Source organism: Prunus mume, linkage group LG7, assembly GCF_029339155.1.
Source record: "Prunus mume cultivar Tortuosa linkage group LG7, ASM2933915v1, whole genome shotgun sequence".
In the NCBI taxonomy this organism is placed as follows: domain Eukaryota; kingdom Viridiplantae; phylum Streptophyta; class Magnoliopsida; order Rosales; family Rosaceae; genus Prunus; species Prunus mume.
Genome location: NC_142704.1, coordinates 18,833,696 through 18,853,940, shown reverse-complemented (window position 1 = coordinate 18,853,940; position 20,245 = coordinate 18,833,696). Strand labels below are relative to the sequence as shown.

At 38.1% G+C, this 20,245-nt stretch overlaps 2 protein-coding genes across 2 annotated transcripts; both read left to right on the top strand.

Annotated features, from left to right (window-relative positions):
• Window positions 1-497: 497 nt before the first annotated feature.
• LOC103337221 (uncharacterized) lies at window positions 498-1,468 on the top strand. Its single transcript, XM_008240384.2, has 3 exons — window positions 498-732; window positions 916-1,023; window positions 1,107-1,468. The coding sequence occupies exons 1-3, from the start codon at window positions 498-500 to the stop codon at window positions 1,466-1,468; spliced, it is 705 nt and encodes a 234-aa protein (XP_008238606.2).
• Window positions 1,469-11,429: 9,961 nt separating this feature from the next.
• Window positions 11,430-13,839, top strand: LOC148915661 (uncharacterized). Its single transcript, XM_089041972.1, has 3 exons — window positions 11,430-11,459; window positions 12,211-12,369; window positions 12,472-13,839. The coding sequence occupies exons 1-3, from the start codon at window positions 11,430-11,432 to the stop codon at window positions 13,837-13,839; spliced, it is 1,557 nt and encodes a 518-aa protein (XP_088898098.1).
• The last annotated feature ends 6,406 nt before the right edge of the window (window positions 13,840-20,245 follow it).

Below are 20,245 nucleotides of genomic sequence, written 5' to 3'. Positions count from 1 at the left end.
CATTCGACGATCAAGGTGCTTGTGATTTCTTGAATCCAATGTCTAATATCGCAGGATCGGGCACTGCTAAGCTTTGCACGCCAATTTTCAATAGAGAAAATTATTAGTTCTGGAGTATTCGGATGAAAACCATTCTGAAATCTCATGGGTTGTGAGATCTTGTTGAAAATGGTTTCGATTCTTCAGATCCAAAGAAGGAGAAGACGAAGATAGAAGAGAGTGAGGTTGCTGAAGTGGAGAAGCTTACGATGGCTGAAATTCTGATGAAGGATGCTCGCGCACTTAGGTTGATCTAAGGTGCCGTCTCAGATCAAATCTTCCCTAGAATTGTGAATGAGAAGATCTCAAAGGATGCTTGGGACATTCTGAAGCAAGAGTTCAGAGGAGATAAGCAAGTAAGAAGCATAAAATTACAAGGTTTGCGTCGCGAATTTGAATACACTAATATGAAAGATAGTGAGTCCTTATTCGTATACCTTGCTAGACTGTTCGATATAATGAATCAAATGAAGAGTTATGGTGAGGATCTGTCTAGGGAAAGAGTTGTGCAAAAATTGTTCATTAGTTTGCCTAGATCATATGACCCTATTTGCTCTGTGATTGAACACTCTAAGGACCTTGAAACTCTCGAGGTTCAAAAGGTAGTTGCTTTTTTAAAAAGCTTTGAGCTCAGATTAGATAGACATGCTAAAGACTCCACAGAAAGGGCTTTTGCTAGTCTAAACGTTGGAGGTAAAAATCCTACGGGTGGACGTAATTCTGGAAATCAAAAATCTCAGAAAAACTGGAAATCCAAAGGAAAGAAATGAAATGATAAGCCTAATTCTAATTCCAAACCAAATGTCTTCAATGATGGAAACAAAACAGCTTGTAAACACTGTGATAAACTGCATTATGGCAATTGTTGGTTTGAAGGGAAGCCTAAATGCACAGGTTGTGGGAAGTTTGGGCATGTGCTCAGAGATTGCAATGGAAATAAAACTATACAGAAGGTGAACTATGCAAACCAGGTTGAAGAAACTAGTACTTTGTTCTATGCATGTAATGATGTGACAAATGTGACCATTCATGGAACATTGATAGTGGTTGTAGTAACCACATGACAGGTGATGAAAGGTTACTAGTTAACATTCAAAGGAACCTGACTTCCAAGGTGAAGATGGGAACTGGAGAAATTGTTCATGTTGCAGGAAAAGGAACTCTTGTGATGGAGACCAAATTGGGAATGAAGCACATTCAAGAAGTGATGCTTGTTCCTGGACTTAAAGAGAATTTTCTTAGTGTTGGACAGATGGTGGATCACGGGTACTATCTGATGTTTGGAGGAAATGTAGTAAACATCTTCGATGGTTGGTCACTGAACAATCTTGTTATTAGAGTTCAGATGACAAACAACAGGTTCTTTCCTCTTACAATAATGCCTGCAAATCAGTTGGCCTTGAAGGCAAATGTGACACACTACCTGTAGATATGGCACAAGAGATTGAGGCATCTAAATGACTGAAGCATCAAACTACTTGAAGATCAAGATATGGTTCATGGGTTTCCTCATTTAGAGAAAACTTATGTTGTGTGTGAAGGTTGCATACTAGGAAAGCAACATAGAGATTCTTTTCCATCAGAATCTACTTGGAGAGCTAAATTTCCATTGGAATTGGTTCACACAGACATCTGTGGACCAATGCAAATTGAATCTATCTCAAGAAATAGATACTTTCTGTTATTCACTGACGATTGCACCAGAATGACATGGGTATACTTTATCAGGAACAAGTCAAATGCATTTGAATGTTTCAAGAAGTTCAAAGCTATGAGTGAACGACAATGTGGATATATGGTGAAAGGCTTAAAGAGTGATAGGGGTGGAGAATTTCTGTCAAATGAATTTAACAAGTATTGCAATGAACTTGGGATCCAAAGACAGTTAACTATGACATATTCTCCTCAACAGAATAGAGTGGCTAAGAGGAAGAATAGAACGAACGGTGATGGAAATGGCAAAGTCCATGTTGCATGAAAATGGTCTTCTTTACAAGTTTTGGGCAGAGGCTGTGAACATTGCAGTCTACATACTTAATAGATGTCCTTCCAAGTCTTTCAAGAAAGTAACTCCATTTGAAGCATACACTGGCAGAAACCCAGGTATTGCACATCTGAAGAATTTTGGATCACTATGCTATGTGCACGTCCCTTCAACACTAAGGCATAAGCTTGAAGAAAACAGTCACAAATGTATCTTTGTGGGTTATGGACTCTGTGAAAAAGGGTACAGGGTGTTTGATCCAAGTTCCAGAAAGATCATCTTGTCCAGAGATGTACTCTTTGATGAGAATGCTTCATGGAAGTGGGAGAACACTGATAAAAGTGAAATGAGAGTCCCAATGTTTGCTGAGAATCAAATGGAAAACTGTAGTGAAGGACATAAGCAATTTGAAGTCTGTGAACCAAGTCAATCCTTGGATACATCAACTCAAGTGGATGAAGTTATTACACTACACCACAGAGTGAGGATATGGTTGAAAGCTCTCAAGCAATTGATCACACACCACATAAATGGAGAAGCATCAATGAGATCATGACTCAGTGTAACATGTGCATTGTAGAACCTAAGAGCTATGAAGAAGCTGCTCTAGATGAGTCATGAAAATGCAATGAAATCTGAGCTGGAAATGATTGAGAAAAACAACACATGGGAGCTAGTTGACAGACCATTTGACAAGCCAATCATTGGTGTTAAGTGGGTCTATAAAACCAAGCTGAATCTTGATGGATCTGTGCAGAAAAACAAAGCCAGACTAGTGGCAAAAGGTTATTCCCAAAAAACCTGGAATAGACTACAATGAAACATTTGCTCCAGTAGCAAGGTTGGACACTATTAGGACCTTGATAACACTTGCTGCACAGAAGGAATGGAACTTATATCAATTGGATGTAAAGTTTGCTTTTCTGAATGGAGTTTTAAGGAAGAAGTTTATGTTGAGCAGCCACAAGGATTTGTGAAGAAAAATGAAGAAACCAAGGTTTATAAGTTGAACAAGACTTTGTTTGGGCTGAAGCAAGCTCCAAGAGCCTGGTATGATGAGATAGATTCCTATTTCAGCAAGGCAAATTTCAAGAAGAGCTCTAGTGAAGCAACACTTTATGTCAAACCCAGTGAAGCTTCAGGTATCATTATTGTTTCACTTTATATGGAATATTGTAGACACTGGAAGTTGTCCAAAACTACTTGAAGAGTTCAAGAATGATATGATGCAGCATTATGAGATGACTAATTTGGGGTTACTTCATCATTTCCTTAGCATGGGGGTAGTACAAACAGATAAAACCATTTTTATTCACCAGAGGAAATATGCAATGAAGCTCATTGAGAAATTTGGAATGAAAGATTGCAAATTTGTGGCAACACCACTAGCTGTGAATGAGAAGCTATGCAAGGTATGTGGCAGTGAAGCAGTAAATGAGAGTGAATATAGACAGGTTGTAGGTAGCTTGCTACACTTGACTGCTACAAGGCCGGATATAATGTTTGCTTCTAGCTTACTTGCTAGATTTAGACTGTGATGTGGTGGCGAAGTGAGGATGACATGAGAAGCACTTCAGGATATGCATTTGCACTAGGATCTGGTATGTTTTCGTGGGCATCGATCAAACAAAACACTATGGCATTGTTCACTGCAAAAGTAGAATATGTCAATGTTGCAGAAGCAACATCACAGGCTAAATGGCTAAGGTTTGGGTTTGAAGATTTTGGAGAGGAGCAAGTGGAAGGCACACAAATTCTGTGTGATAACACCTCTGCCATAGCAATGGCAAAGAATCCAGTTCTTCACCATAAAACTAGGCACATCAGTCGAAAGTTTCATTTCATCAAAGAAGCCATTCAAGCAAAAGAGATCGAACTTGTTTACTGCAAAACGGAAGATCAAATTGCAGATATATTAACCAAGGCCTTGTCAAAGGATTGATTTGCTTGCCTAAGAGGACTGCTTGGTGTGAAATCAGCTAAAATGGAGTGTTGATGTGTAACCCTTGAGCTAGTTTTTATTTTATAAGATTTAATTTCCTGATGTAATCTGAGCCATTGGATCATAGTCCAAGTGGTCTCTTCTCTAGCCTAGGATATAAGTGTTAGATTATGACAAGTGGAATCATCTCATAGGATGATAGGATCAAAGACTAGGATTTAATCTTGGTGTAAATCTATTAGACAAGCATCTCACTTCTCTCTCTCTCTCTCCTAACGGTTATATTTGAATAGTGGAGTGTGAAATGAATATCAGAACCTTCATTATTTTCGCAGCACCATAGTTGCATTTTCTCTGCAACTTTCCTTATTTCCAAACACTCAAAATCTTCATAAAACTAAATACCAGAAGCTATGAATTCTAATAAGATGGAAGGTGAGGGCCTTAGGGTGTGTGTGTTTGGTAGGCTAAGGCCTTCGACAGGTGTTGATGGAGGTATGTAGTTCACTTGAATAGGCTATGTCCATGGAGAGAGATGTAGGAACTCATTTTTTCTTTAAAATGATTTTTTCACCAAGTCAATATCTTCTTGTTTGTGACGCTAATCTTTATGGGTTTGCTACCTCTTAAACTAAATGCCAAAATGCCCTACATATCACCCTTTTATTTAAGAACAAGAGTCCATTGCAGATGGGTTTATGTGAAAGATTTCTATGATGAAGAGTTTATATATGTAGACTAATCTTGAATTGCAAATAACATAATGCCCTATAATAGTCATAAGTGCCCCATAGTAGTCTTGTGGTAAGGTTTCGAGGATTCAGAAAGGTTTAAGGTTGGATTTAGCGTTTAGAGGCTCAAATCCATTTTCGAAATACTAAAATTATATTTTAACAATTGAAACTATTTTTAAAATATATTCAGAAATTAAATTAATTTTAAAGTCCACAAAATTATTTAAGACCAGTAAATATAATTAATTAGTATTTATAAGTAATTTATGAAATTGATTAAAATAATTAAATACTAATTATTCATTAAATAAAAAGTAATTAAAATATAATTAATAATTAATATAATTAAATAAGGCTAAGATATTACTTAATTGCAAATATTCATTAAAGAAATAATACTTAAAACATAATTACTAATTAAAGTAATTAAAAAAGCTAAGATATTTTATGGATTTCATAAATTACTTAATAAATATTAATTAATTAATTAAAATTATTTTGTGGACTTTATTTTTTAATTTTTTTAAATATTCGAAATTTAAAGAGTATAGTCGTGCGGATGTACTGTTAAAATACGTATCTACTTGTTCAATACGTATGTAGTTCACTCAAATAGGCTATGTCCAAGAAGAGAGATGTAGGAACTCATTTTTTTCTTTAAAATGATTTCTTCGACAAGTCAATATCTTCTTGTTTGCGACAGGCATCTTTATGGGTTTACTACCTCTTAAACAAAATGCCAAAATGTCATACTATCAACCTTTTATTTAAGAACAAGAGTCCATTGCAGATGGGTTTAACGTGAAAGATTTCTATAACAAAGAGTTCATATATGCAGGCTAATCTTGAATTGCAAATAGCATAAATGCCCTATAGTAGTCTTGTGGTTAGGTTTTGAGGCTTGAGAAAGGTTTGAGGCTAGATTTAGCTAAGATGTTTGATTAATTTCATAAATTACTTAATAAATATCAATTAATTATTTAAAATTATTTTGTGGACTTTATTTTTTATTTTTGTTAAAATATTCAAAATTTAAAGAGTGTGCACGCACAGATGTACTGTTAAAATATGTATGTACTTGTTCAATAAGAGTATTGTACGTTTGCTTTTTTTTAAAAATGTGAATTTTATCGAGTCTTTAAGACGTATACAAAATACGGATGCATTTTTGAAAAATAGGTACGTATGTGTATATACTGATTAAACGTGATTCTTAGGGGTAATAACTCTAGAAAAGTGAAAAATCAAAAGAGGACAATAGGGACTCGTGTAATGGCGTAACAGTAATAAATAATGTTCTAAACTACTCTTATAGATAAACGAAAATCAGGAAAAAAAAAGAAAAATAAAAAGAGGATCCCAGTATATATATATATATATATATATAAAGATTATAGCCGCTCATATATACTATTCATTAAGAAATTTTTTTTAAAAAAAGAGATGAGTAAAGTTGGGCGGCTATACTATTTCTTTTAAGAAAAACTAGAAAAGCAGTATAGCCGGGCCGCTATACTATTTCTTTTAAAAGATAATTAACCGTGTATAGCCCCCCGGCTATACTATTTATTTATAACATATTTGGAAAAACCGAGTATAGCTATTTATTTTTCCAAAAAAAGGGGGACCCGCATAGCGCCTAGGAGCGCACGTGTTAAAAATGTATAGCCGTCTAGCTATACTATTTTTTTAATTTTAAAAACCATGTTATAGCCACACAGTTATACTATATAATAAAAAAAGAAAAAGAAAAAAAGACTCTCCTAGTTGGATTAGTTTATGCTTTATAGATATTAATTTGGTATAGCCCCGCAGTTATACAAATAAAATAAGTACGTGTTTTATTCTGCAAAATTTTGGCAAATTATAACTTAAAAGTTTGGCCACTATATAATATTTTAATATAATTTAATTTCATTTTTAAACTTAAACAAGTGTTGTAAGTTTGCTTTTTAAAAAACGTGAATTTTACAGAGTTTAAGACTTATACGGAACACGGATGTATAACTGAAAAATAGGTACGTACATGTATAATATAGTATTAAACGTGAAAGTGTTAAATTCTTTATATAGGTAATAACTCTGGAAAAGTGAAAAATCAAAAGGGGACAATAGAGACTCGGGTAATGGTCTAATAGTAATAAATAATGCTCTAACCTACCCTTATCGATAAACAAAAATCAAGGACAAAAATATAAAAGAAAAAGAGGATCCCAGTATATATAAAAGATTATAACCTTCAACTATACTATTCATTAAGAAATTTTTTTTTTAAAGAAAAGAACGAGTAACGCTGAGCGGCTATACTATTTAAAAATTAAAAATTAAAAAACACCGAGTATAGCCGAGCGGCTATACTATTTCTTTTTTTTAAAAATAAGTAAAAAAAACAGAGCATAATCGTGCGACTATACTACTTATTTAATTTTTTTTTTTTTTTTAAATCTTGTATAGCCGTCATGCGACTATAGTCTTCCAACTACATAACACTTCATATCTCATTTATTTCCAACCAATAATATATTATCAAATTTCCTATTACCTCACACTTTGAATCTCATTTATTTATAATAAAAAAACCTCGCATATGAACAAATAAAATACTGCCGTGTTTAAAAGTTGTAAGCTGTGTGTGGGAGGAGTTATTGTCTATCGTTGGCCCCTAGTAGAATTATTCAGGGCCTGAGAGGCGGTAATTTACTTTGTGGCGGATGTCGGTAGTTCAAGTGCTTTGGGATTTGTTTTGGTAGCACAAAGAAAAAAAAAATTGGAACATCAACTTCCATTTCAAGCATGAACTTATTAATCAATGATTCAGATTAATTAAGACCGCAAACCCTTCTGACGAAAAAAAATTACGTACATTTGTTATTCGAACCAGACCCCAAACCCTTCTGACAAAAAAAATAAATTTACCAACCACTTAAACATCCCCTTACCATGTATTGATGCCTGAAAAACAGTGTACATTGCATAAAGCAGAAGAAGAAAAGTAAAACCCAAAACACAAGCCTGAACTCAGCATTAAGAAAAATATCTCATTCCATAAATTTTAGCTAAGAAGTTCAACCCTGTAACCTCAGAAGTTCCTTTTATGAAGATCTTCTCAAATTGCACTCTACCAAAAGTAATTTTCTTCCTTCAACCAATACAATTGTACACTCACGCAAGGCAGAATCAATCGGGTACCTAAACCAATATTAAAGGTCCAAACTTTGTGCCTTAAATAAATAAAAAAGATCCAAAGGATCACAACCCAATTCGATTCATATTCCTCATGAACAAATCTCAAAGAACCCAATACATAGTTCAGAGCTTTAGCAACCACAGCATCACAACCCAATTTGATACCTGGAATTTGGGCAACACAGGGTTCAGTATGATGCCCATTACACACAACCACAGCATCAAAAATCTCATCCTCCACAACCTCACCTCTCTTACTCTTGGACTTCACCTTCCACTTGCCACCCTCCACCAAACCCACAAACACCACCTCAGTCTCGAACCTCACAATCTCAGAGACCCCAAACTCAATCGCAAAGTCCTTCAAATACATCAACATCTCTGATGGGGATCGGGATCAGGATACAGGTCACCAACCACATACACGAGCACCGAAATCTAGGGCTAGTGCAAACTCACATATATCGTAGCAAATCCATGCCACAAATAAACTATTTCATTAATCATCAATATTCCATCTTTTACAACTATTACAATAGCCTTATTTATAGGCTTTACAAGACTTGGGCACCAAGACTACTTGGTCCAAAAGTAAACTAATTAATTATAAAATCACACATAAATAATAAAAGATATCCTAAAACTACCTAAATAAGAAAATAACAATATATCATGAAATAACTAATTAAATGATAAATATCTATCTTGATCCACCCTATGCTTCTGCATCAGACTCCCCTGGTTGGAAAGAATTCGTCCTCGAATTCAAGCCTTTGATTGAGGAAAATCTGAGTAGAATCTTCAATTGACTTCAACATTAAATTTCCTCCAAATTTCACCGCGAAGAACACAAGATTGGCATTTTCCGCTGCTTTCTGAACCATGGATTACACACTCCCTTACGATTATGACAATTACGAGAGATACGGATTTCATGTCAGAGTCTTCATCAATGGTGATGAAATATTTTCATTTCATGAACACATTATTCATGTGCGGCTGCAATATATTTCATTATCTAATATGAGGCACTGGAATGAAGAGAGGATCATGTACAAGTGTGAAGTTAGATTTCTTCCCTCCGAACCAATATTATTGAAAGCCTGCGGTGTGCAACTAGTATACCACGACCATGGCGGTGGTGAGAACTTTGGCATCACAATTGAGGAGATTATTGATGAGAATAATTCTATCTAATTGGAAAACGTCAAGAACAACAACAATTGATTCTAATTAATGTGCTATTATTTGTATCATATCTAACTCATATTCTATATTGATAAGCCTATATTTTATATATATTTTATGCCTCTTCTACTTATTTATTTGTTAATTTCCTTGGATTAAATTGGTTGTTTTAATTGGTTTTATGAGATTTGTGAAGGAATTGTGGAAATAGGAGAAAGTATGCTAAAAATGGTAAGAAGATGAAGATTGGAGATTAATCGAGTCAAGAAGCCAAGTCATTCCTTTTGTCGCAAGGAATGTTGTCAAAATTCTTATTTCCAGATGTTTAAAGTCTTATCAAGTCAAACAATGAGAAATAAAGAAGACCCTATTTTAGAAAAAATCCTACTTTTATAATAATTGTTGTTGAAGAAAAATGTAAACCTCCAAACATAATTTCACCACCACTAATCAATTAATGGGGTTTTATTATTTTAGGTTCGACCCATTAAAGACGCAAGTCTCTTAATTACAATCCCTCGCTACAAGGAAAAAACCCTTTGATTCCATCATAAAGAAACAGAATGTATGTGTTTGGTTTTGCGGCTGCTCCCAAGTTCAACCTCAGGGTGCCTACGTATCCTTTGCAGGAATCAAGCCACTCGTAGTTCAAAGATTCGCAATGAATAGATGACTCATTGCAAAAAGGGAATTTGAATGAATTTGATTGAGGGGTGTTTGAGTGAATTTAGCTGAATAAGCCAGAGATTCGATATGGAGTTGTGTTTGGGATGGTTGCATCTAGATTGAATCTCTAGATTGCCTACGTACCCTTTCAAAGGGATCAAACCAACGTAGTTCGGACTTGATTTGTGTAAAGGTAGATATTTGATTTGTGGGGATTTGGTTGCGGTTGCGTCTATTGGGATGCTAGACTGCCTACGTACCCTTGATGGGATCAAACCAGCGTAGTTCCGAAAATGATTTGGGTGGAGATTTGATTGATGAGAATTTGGTTGTGGTTGCGTCTATTGAGATGTTAGACTGCCTACGTACCCTTAATGGGATCAAACCAACGTAGTTCCAAGAATGATTTAGAAATTAATGGGTAAGTGTGGCCCAATAATTTAGAGTTTGTGTCTTTGAGACGATTTGAGGATTTTTATAGGTAGATGACCTATGGGAAAAATTGGAAATTAATGGGTAAGTGTGGCCCAATAATTGAGAATTTGTGTTTGAGATATTTGAATTTAATCTCATTGGAATTTTCATGGGTAGATGACCCATGGGAACAATTGGATGGTTTTGTACCATTTTTCCTTTTTGTTAATGTCCAAGAAAAATAATGAGCAATTTTAATTAACCCACTAATTTTCTAAAATTAACATTATTTGGACTTGGGCCCAAATATGGCAATGAGGATTTTTGAATTAATCCATTAATCATATGATAGGAAATCTAGGCCTATGTAAATTTAATGGGTAATTATTTGAATCACCCATTAAATACTATGAACTTTTGAGAGTTAATGGGACAATTATTTTTTACAGCCCATTTTTCTATATCAGGCCTTTGATATTTGTTGATAGTTGACCCACGAACAAGGAGCCCAGAAGAGCTTTGGTCCAGCAAGCGATTGAAACAACCTGGTAGATATCTAACTCTTCGTAGAGTTTGTTTCCAAGTAAAATCAGACCTTGCAGTCCCATATTTATCTGAAATACTTGTGATCAGTCCGAATTAAAAGCAAACATTGTTACTGTTCAGTCTTTAAAAGAGTACACGAAGTCACAATCGATCTGAGCCTTTACAAACAAAGAGAAAACCAGAAGAAAAACTGCGCAAACATATCAAGAGGTTTCAGATTTTTCTTGTCTTTTTCCACTTTTTTTCTCTGCAACAAGAAGTTTATTATGTCCTTTTTTTTTTATCTTTTCTTCCAATCTTCAACAAAGTGGCGTCAGCCACCTTCTTCCTTCTTCTTTTTGTTTTGACTTTTCTTCCTCTTTTTGATGGCTGTAGCAAACCCCTTTTTTTTTTTTTATTGTCAAACATCATGTCCTATATTTTGGTTGTTTAAGAAACCAACAGATGGGGCATTCAATGCATGGGCTGCCCCAACGTTGCTCTTCCCAAGTTCTGCTTCTTCTTTTTATACCCTGTTTCCTTTTGCAGCACCTTTCTCTCCTTTTAACTCAGCAACATCCACAGTATACAGGCCACTTTCTTTTCTTTTCTTCTCGGTGGCTGTCTCTTTTTGTTTATTGCTGCTATATGCAATCTTCTTGCAGTCTCCATTTTCTTTCTGCACTGTTCTTTTCTTCACAACTAACTTACTTTTTTTTTTGTTTGTGAGAAAGTAAGGCTTTGAGCAGAGATGGAGATGAATGGTCAGAGAGTCCAAGAGGTAACTCAAGCCTTTTTTTGTGTGAATACATTTTGGGCTGAACCCTCAAAACACCATTTCTGTTTCACATGATTTTCTTTTGCTCGGCAGAGCTTTGTTGAACAGAAATCCTCTCATGGATTCGTTGCTCATGATTTAAGGGTTGCCACCCATTATGGATTTATCATCCAACAAAATGATTTAAGGGTTGCCACCCATCATGGATATCATCCAGGAGTTTGATTTGAGGGTTGCCACCCATTATGGATTTATCATCCAACACAATGATTTAAGGGTTGCCACCCAACAAGCATTAATTGAAAGAATCCATGTACCTGTGAAAAGTATTCTTGTGCTTATGCTCTTGCAATTTTTCTCCTGCAGCAGTTTTCTTCTTTTGTCGTTTCTTTTTTCTTTTTTTTTCTTTACTACTGTCCCTTTTATAAACCAAGGGCCTTCTTAGTGTATGAAAACTGAATAATCAACCCCCCCAAAAATAGGAGCCACTAACCTCTCTTAAGAGTTTTCATTGGTTTAGACCTCCACTTCTCTACCCTCAATTTTCTGCTTGTTAGATGTGGCTAATAACAAACATCAAAATCATGGGGCTTATCCAACCCATGTTTCAATTTTTTTTGTGATTTTTTTTATTCCAACATATACCCCCTCAAGCTTTGTGCGTGTCACATTTTTTACGCGTGCAAAGCTTGAGATTCTTATAACTAGCATTATAAGCTGACATATGTATATTTTTTAAAACCTTTGATTTCAGGTGATGGATGCATATGGAAATCTTCACAAGGAGCATGCTTCCGATGAATATGGTAGGGTTATCGCCTTGGGTCCCAAGTATATGAGGTCTTGTCCTCTGAATTCAATCAGGCTTATGGTGCCTCCTGAGAGTCGAACAACTTGGTTCACCACAGATCACGTGAGTAGTGGACATCTCAAGCTCAACCCCCATGAAGACGACTGAGTTATTCAAATTTCCCAAGCAAAAGGCCCACATTTTCTAGCTCATTCTTTGATGAAGGTAAACAATGAGATAGCAGGAGATAAGCAATGTCTTCCTAGGGATGAATTTTATCTAGTTATGCATAGGATGCTTCGCAACAAAATTTCATGGGGAACCAATTTTAAATTTTTCGGTCGGGCAAACTTTCGAGCATTTGTACTGGAGTGGACGGAGTCTATTTTGAGTGACTTTGGCGATGTCCTTCGTCAAGCTGATATATATGGGGCTGTGGTCGTTTCTCGGTACTCCTATGATTTTTGCCCTAATGTTTGGAGAGCATTCTGCGAGTTATGGGGACCTTTATCCAACACATTTCATCATGGGAACAGTGAAATGGGCATTTCCTTATACGACCTAAAAGTTATTGGCGGGTTACCAATTTTGGGTCTCCCATATGATGAGTTTATCCCCTTGAGCAAAGAATTATGCCGTGAAGACTTATATCCTTCAACTGTTGGTGAACTTTTGAAAATCCATGCTCAACTATGCGTTTTTCATAAGAAAGGGCAAGTTTTCCACGACCAATGGATTGAGCACTTCTTTCGGGGAGAGGCCATATATGGTGCTGCGGGGAATAATAATAACATAATTCCCAAACATAAGGCTGAAGACCTCAAATTTCCCTTGAACACCTCACACGAAGGACAATTGGCTGCTTTCTTGGCCTTTTGGCTTAGCCGTTTTGTCTTGCCCCTTGATAATACTATAAGGCCAGAATGTTTCTATATGGCCAGCTTGATGGCGAAAGGGTTTAGAGTTTCACTTGCTCCAGCAGTATTGGGACTTATTTATCATGCCCTTGGTACAGTTGCTACTCATCGTAGGGGTCCTGGTTTAGCAAATGTATATCTTCCCATTCATTATGTGATTGGATGGTTAGGGGAGCATTTTCCTGATTTGATCAATCGTCGGTGTGATAATAATTTCCCAGAACATTACCCGCTTCTAGCAAGGTATAGCCAGATTGAAGCCAAATATGTTAGCTCTAATCAGACTAGAATCATCTTCAGGAGCGAGTTTATGGTTTATCGCCCCAGTGTCTTCCTCGCACATGAAGATTGCATTCTTTTAGACACGGAGAGTCTTGCAGACAATGCCTTTGAGTTCTTGGTTTGCATGCGCTCTGCACTACTTCCTCTCAGGGTGGGTGGCGATCTTTGGCTGGAGCCTTACTACCCAAATAGATTTGCCCGCCAGTTTGGCTTTGATCAAGGAGTTCCGGCAAATAAGCTTTTATTTAGTGTATGTGAGAGGCAGCGATGCGGGATTGAGAAGTTGGCAAAAGCCCAAGCGGTCCTTTTGCGCAAAGATACCACGCACGTTTCTATATTCCGCGCTCCACCCGCATTGGAGAATGCTCTTGGTGGTATTGTAGATGGTGGATGACTGCATGTGCACCTTACATGGGCTTTTCTGTGTCGAAAATTTTCTCAATGGTAGACAGACATGTCCCAAGAAGGGACCACGTCTTTGTGACTGATAATTTGAAAAGTATCTCGACAGGCATGAGCAAAAGCGGTTTTAATTCATCTTCATCTCCACATGGTGCTTCTTCGAGCAGAGGACACAAGAAGAGAATTCATAATGCTAAAGGGCAACATTTCTCAGGGGTTAATCACGTGATGCACCAATCCCAAAGAGTTAATCGAGACTCACACCTCAAACGGGCACGACATGAAAATTGCAACAGGGCTGAGGATGGAAGATCTAGCCATATACCCAATGAAGAAATAAGGTTTGATGATATCCCTTTTCCTTGCGAAATGGAGTCTATTAATGCAGATAACCCAACCTTTGAGGTCATTTCTTCAAGTGAGGAGGAAAACATTCATCATGAGAGCGCCAACTCCAACATGAGTGGTAATGGGTCAGACCTCCTGGCTGAAGTGTATCGAATTTGGAAAGTTCAAAATAGCCCAACTGATGGTCAATTTCCAGAAGGTATAGGGCCCATAGTAGTTGTGCGACCTCTCCAACATTTGGTATCAGTGGAGAATTTTGTTTGTCAGATTCTTGGGAATGGAGTGAACCAGAGTAGGCGAGAGTTTATCATCAGAGAAATTGAAGGTATCTTCAGCCGACTTTCCTCCTCAGAGACACCTGCTCAACTTCATGTGCACCATTCCGAGATCATCAAGGCCCTTCGACTTTTGGGCTCAACAGTTGACATTCTTGGGTGTGGTAGAACTGCATTTGATCAGTTTGCCCAGCTTGTGAACTGGATTTTTGAGCTTGTAAGGCGACATTCCAAGAGTAGTGCCTACATTGAAGCCTTAGGAGACGTGAATGTTGATGTGATTCACGATTTGATCCGTTAACACGAGGAATGTTTGAACACCAAATTGGCTCTTGAGACAAAACTTACAGAGGCTACTAAAGAGATTAAAAGCTTGGATGTCAAGGAAGCTACCATCAGGGAAGCAGAAGAGAGAGTTCGCCAGATGCGGGAAGAGCATGAAGCTAGGAAAACTTCCCTTAATATGCAAAAGCTGAACTTGGAGATTTCTTTGGAGCATCAGAATGAAAAAGCAACCCAGCTGCAACAGTCTGGAATTGATGCTAAAGAAGATTTACTTCCCCAGATCGGGAGCACTAAACTGTCAATGAAAGCTCAAGAGCGAGAGATCCATCGTCTGATCAATGCCCTGTTTTCTTCTTGTAGTGAGCTCTAAGAGATGAACTTATTATTATTTTTAGCATGCTTTTTCCCTTCAATAAGTGTTCTTGTAGTATGGTTCATCCACCAAGAATTCGTAGGTAGGCCTTTGCTTCAGTATTCCTTGCTCTTGTAATGTAGTTTTTCCACCAAGAACAATTTTAGAATAAAGATTTTATAGGATTTTGTTTTCCTATTTCACAATTTATACTCGTGTGAAGTTGGAGTTTTTGCATAGTATACAACAATTTAACCACGTGCTAACACCATCGGTGAAAAAAAAATGAATTTATGATAGTTTACGGCTGCACCTAGCTTTTGGGCTAGCTTGCCTACGTACCCTGTGAAGGGATCAAGCCGAATGTAGTTCACCATCTTTGAATTGAGGTAATGAAGAGGATTTGGGGACTTGTGACTGAATCTAGTTTCTTAGGGACTAGACTGCCTACGTACCCATTTTGAGGGATCAAGTCAACCGTAGTTCTTTGCTTGGGCGCCCTTTCGGGTTTTCAGCCCACAAAGCCCTTTTTTTTTTTTTTAACTTGGGCCGCCCTTTCGGGTTTTCAGACCAACGAGCACTTTTTCTAACCATTAGGCATAAAACTTCTTGATGAATTTCCCGTTTACACAAGGATATATGCACTTGCCTTCGGAATTTGACAACTCGTAAGCACCCTTGGAGAAAACCTTAGTAATGACGTAGGGCCCTTCCTACTTGGGTTCAAACTTACCATGCATTTTCCTGGTAATGACAAAGGGTTTTCAGACAGTTAAACCCAAATTTCCAATTGAGAAAGATCTGAACTTAACTTTTCTGTTGAATGCCCCTGTCAATCGAGCCTGATATATTTCGAGCCTTTGTTGAGCTGCCAATCTTTTCTCATCTAGAGCTTCCAGTTCTGCCAGTCTCACATTTGCGTTCTCGTCGGGTTTGTTAGCCGTAAATGGACTTCTAACGGTAGAAACGGCCTCGGAGCCAAACACCAAATTATACGGTGTACATCCTGTTGAGTTGCGTATGGTTGTCCTGTAAGCCCATAATGCTTCAGGGAGGCGTTCATGCCAATCTCTTTTGTTTCCTGAGACCATCTTCTTTAGGATATTGCACAATACCTTATTGAAAGCTTCAGCTTGACCGTTTGACGACGGATTGTAGCTCGCGGAGAACGAGTGTTGAAACTTATACTTCTCGCACAACTTGGTCATGGACTTGCATTTGAAATACAATGCATTGTCAGATATTATCTTCGATGGAACCCCATAACGGTAAATGATGTGGTTCCTTATGAAGTTTGTAACATCGTCTGCTCGTACCTCCTTTAAAGGAATTGCTTCAGCCCATTTAGAGAAGTAATCAGTCGCGGCCAAGATATATTGATGTTGACGTGATGACTTAGGCTTTATCATGCCAATAACATCTAACCCCCAAGCTTCAAATGGCCAAGACAAAGTTGTCGGATGCAGTTGTTGGGGTGGCTGGTGAATAAAGTCTCCATGTAACTGGCAATCTTTACATGTGGTTGCAAATTTCATTGAGTCTCGGACCATTGTTGGCCAGTAATAACCCAATCTCTTCAGTTGGTTTGAGAGTTTTGGACCAGCTTGATGAGCACCGCAAGTTCCAGCATGAGTATCATGAAGGGCTTTAGTTGCGTCTTGTTTCGACAGACACCTTAACAACATACCATCAAATGACCGTTTGTACAAGGTGTCGTTTAAATACAGAAACCGAGTAGCCCTACGTCGAACTTCAACCTTTTTCCTTGAGTCATTTGGCAACTTGCCGTGTTGAAGATATTTAATTATGGAATGGCGCCAATCAAGATTATCTAATTCCTCCTCACATTCGGAAGTTGTAACAATGTTTGAATCAACAACTTCTTCAATTCTCTCTATAGAAAGGGATAATAAGTATCGTTCCCCAACAGTGATTTGGATATCCCTTTCGTCTGGTAGAGTTAACGATGCAGCCAAATTAGCTAGTGCATCAACTTTATCATTTTCCGACCTCGGGATGTGACTAACATGAATGTCTTGAAACTGTGACATGAGATACTTTGTCCTTTCATGGTATGGGACGAGAGTAGCATTTCTGACTGCGTATTGGCCATTCAACTGTCTGACGACTAACTGTGAATCACCATATGCTTGCAAACAATCAATATGCATCTCGAGGGCAATTTCAAGGCCAATGATTAATGCCTCGTATTCTCAGCTCCGTTTCTTCTTGCTGCCCCATCAAAATATAACTGCCATGTAAGTGCTTCTGTTGTGAATACCTCTTCATCGGGCAAATCAGCAAGTAACTCCATGTTGTCGGGAGTAGGATGAGCAGCCAAGAAATCAGCAAGAGCTTGCTCTTTTGTCGCCTTTTGTGGAACAAATTTTATCTTAAACTCAGAGAGGAGAAGTGACCACTTGGCTATTCGTCCAGAGAGCACAGGTTTGGACATTAAATATCGGAGCAGGACTGCCTTGGAAATCAAGATGACTTTATGAGAGAGGATATAGTGTCGTAGCTTTTGGACGGCAAACACCAATGCGAGGCATATCTTCTCGATAGGGGTGTAATTTTGTTCCGCCCCTACGAGTATTCTACTCAAATAGTAAAGTGCATTTTCTTTTCCATCATCATTGTGTTGGGCGAGCAATGCTCCCAACGAGCGTTCTAGCGCTGCAATGTACAAAATTAAAGGCTTCCTTTTAATTGGCGCCATAAGAACTGGTGGATTTAACAGGTATTGTTTAATACTTTTCAAGGCATTTTGACATGCTTGATCCCATATAAACGGAACATCCTTCTTCATGAGCCTTGAGAATGGTTGACACCTTCCAGAGAGATTTGAGATGAACCGTCATATATAGGCTAGTCTCCCTTGCAGCCCTCGCAACTCCCTCAAATTTCGAGGGGGAGGCATTTCAAGGATTGCTTTGATTTTTGAAGGATCAATTTCAATTCCTCGATGTCGGACAACAAAACCAAGGAATTTGCCTGAAGTTACTCCAAATGCACACTTCAAGGGGTTCATTCTCAATTGGTGCTTTCGGAGTCTATCAAAAACTCGTTTTAAGTCACTCAAATGGTGTTCTCTTTTTCTGGTTTTGACAACCAAATCATCAACATAACACTCAATGGTATTGTGAAGCATGTCATTGAAAATGGCTGTCATGGCTCTTTGGTAGGTTGCCCCTGCATTTTTCAATCCAAAAGGCATCACAGTGTAGCAATATATTCCTTTTGGAGTGCGGAAGGCAGTTTTCTCTTGATCTTCTGGAGCCATTTTTATTTGATTGTAACCTGAGAATCCATCCATGAATGATAGGGCACCAAAACCGGTTGTTGCATCTACCAATAATTCTGTGATTGGGAGCGGAAACTCATCTTTTGGGCATGCATCATTGACGTCTCTATAGTCCACACATATACGCAGTGCCCCAGTTTTTTTCTTAAGGACTGGAACAATATTGGACAACCAAGTGGGATATTGGACTTCTCGGATAAATCCAGCAGCAATAAGCTTGTCAATCTCGATTTCTATTTGGATTGTTAGCTCTGGCCGAAAATGGCGTGGCGCTTGCTTCACCCATCGGGCCTCATCAGATATCCCAAGTTTGTGAACTGCAACGTTTGGGTCTAACCCTGGCATGTCTTGATAACTCCATGCAAATACGTCTCGGTACTCTTGCAACATTGTGTGTATTCTTCTAATTCTTGCGGCGTTAACAAAGCACTGACAAAGATAGGTTTCGGGTTGTCAACTGTACCAAGATTAATTTCTTGCAGATCATCAATTGTGGCTTGACCTCCCTCCTCCATTTGTGGTGGAGCTAGTTGGACTATATCAATGAATTCCTCGATGTCTTGAGGATTATCATATTGGTCCACCGTTTATTCGAAAGAGGTGCAATTGACCTGGACGAGATCATCCTTTATTTTCACCCTTTTGACTGTTTCGGTCACAGCTTTCTCTTGACTCTTAACTTTCCATTTCCTTTTATTATGGACTTTCCCTTGTTGGGAACTGGAAGGGTTCTCCAAGCGTTGAAAGACCGAGACGCAGTGGCTGTCTACCCTAATTGTTTGAACACAGAGACGCGAAGTGGTTTTATATTCACCTCATCTTCTCTAAACATGGCTTGTTCCATATTAGTAAGTATCTCGGGATCGGAATCTTTTGGATGTAGCCTTCGAAGAGACACTTTGAGCATACCACTCCCATTTTGGACTAAGAGGCCATCATCGCTTTTCTTTGCTTTACGGCCTGTAAGCTTTATCTTTAATGGAGCAGATGTTGTTTCTGGCAAGGATGCCTCTTTATGAAAAACTACACGTTTACTCGGGCCATCATTTTTGCCAAAAGTAGTCGAAATGACCAAACTGCCCCCTGGGATAGATTGATTGATCTTACGAAGAGGATGAATGTAACTTGCCGTCATTAGTGACTCCATTGTTTGTTTCAATGAGTTTGTGTCTTTTTCACTAGGCTCCTTTTTTGAAGTCTTGAAAACTATCTTTGGCTTGGGAGCTTTTGCGATCGGGACTTCTTCGACTTTTGGGGATGTCACACCTCGAGGTGTCAGCTTCACTCGAATCACCCTTGTAGATTTGGTTGCTTCTACCTTTTGTGACTTTCCTGCCTCGACAGTTGCTTCTTTCTCCTTATCCACCTTTGGTGGCTGTGTGAATGAGAGACCAGGTGGACCATAAAACTTCGCATCGAGTAATTTACCTCTTCGCCTCAACGGATCCATATCAGTTGAAACGCTCTTGACTTCCCCATCCACCAAGTATTTGAAGCACTGGTGAAGTGTAGAAGGGACTACGCCATATGTATGGAGCCATGGACATCCTAGAAGGACATTGTATGAAGTGTCAGCATCGATCACATGGAATAGAGCATCCGAATATAGGTCCCCTATTTCCATTTGCAGTGCGATAGAACCCATGGCTTTTTGCCCAAGTTGATTGAACCGTTGAATAGTCAGCATAGATGGAGAGAAATGTCGGGCACTCATCCCTATAGCATGTAACGTCTTTAGAGGGATAAGATTCACGGCCGAACCACAATCTAACAAGATTCGATTAATGGTCATGCCTCCAACTTCGCCAGTGACATAAAGAGGTCGATTATGGCA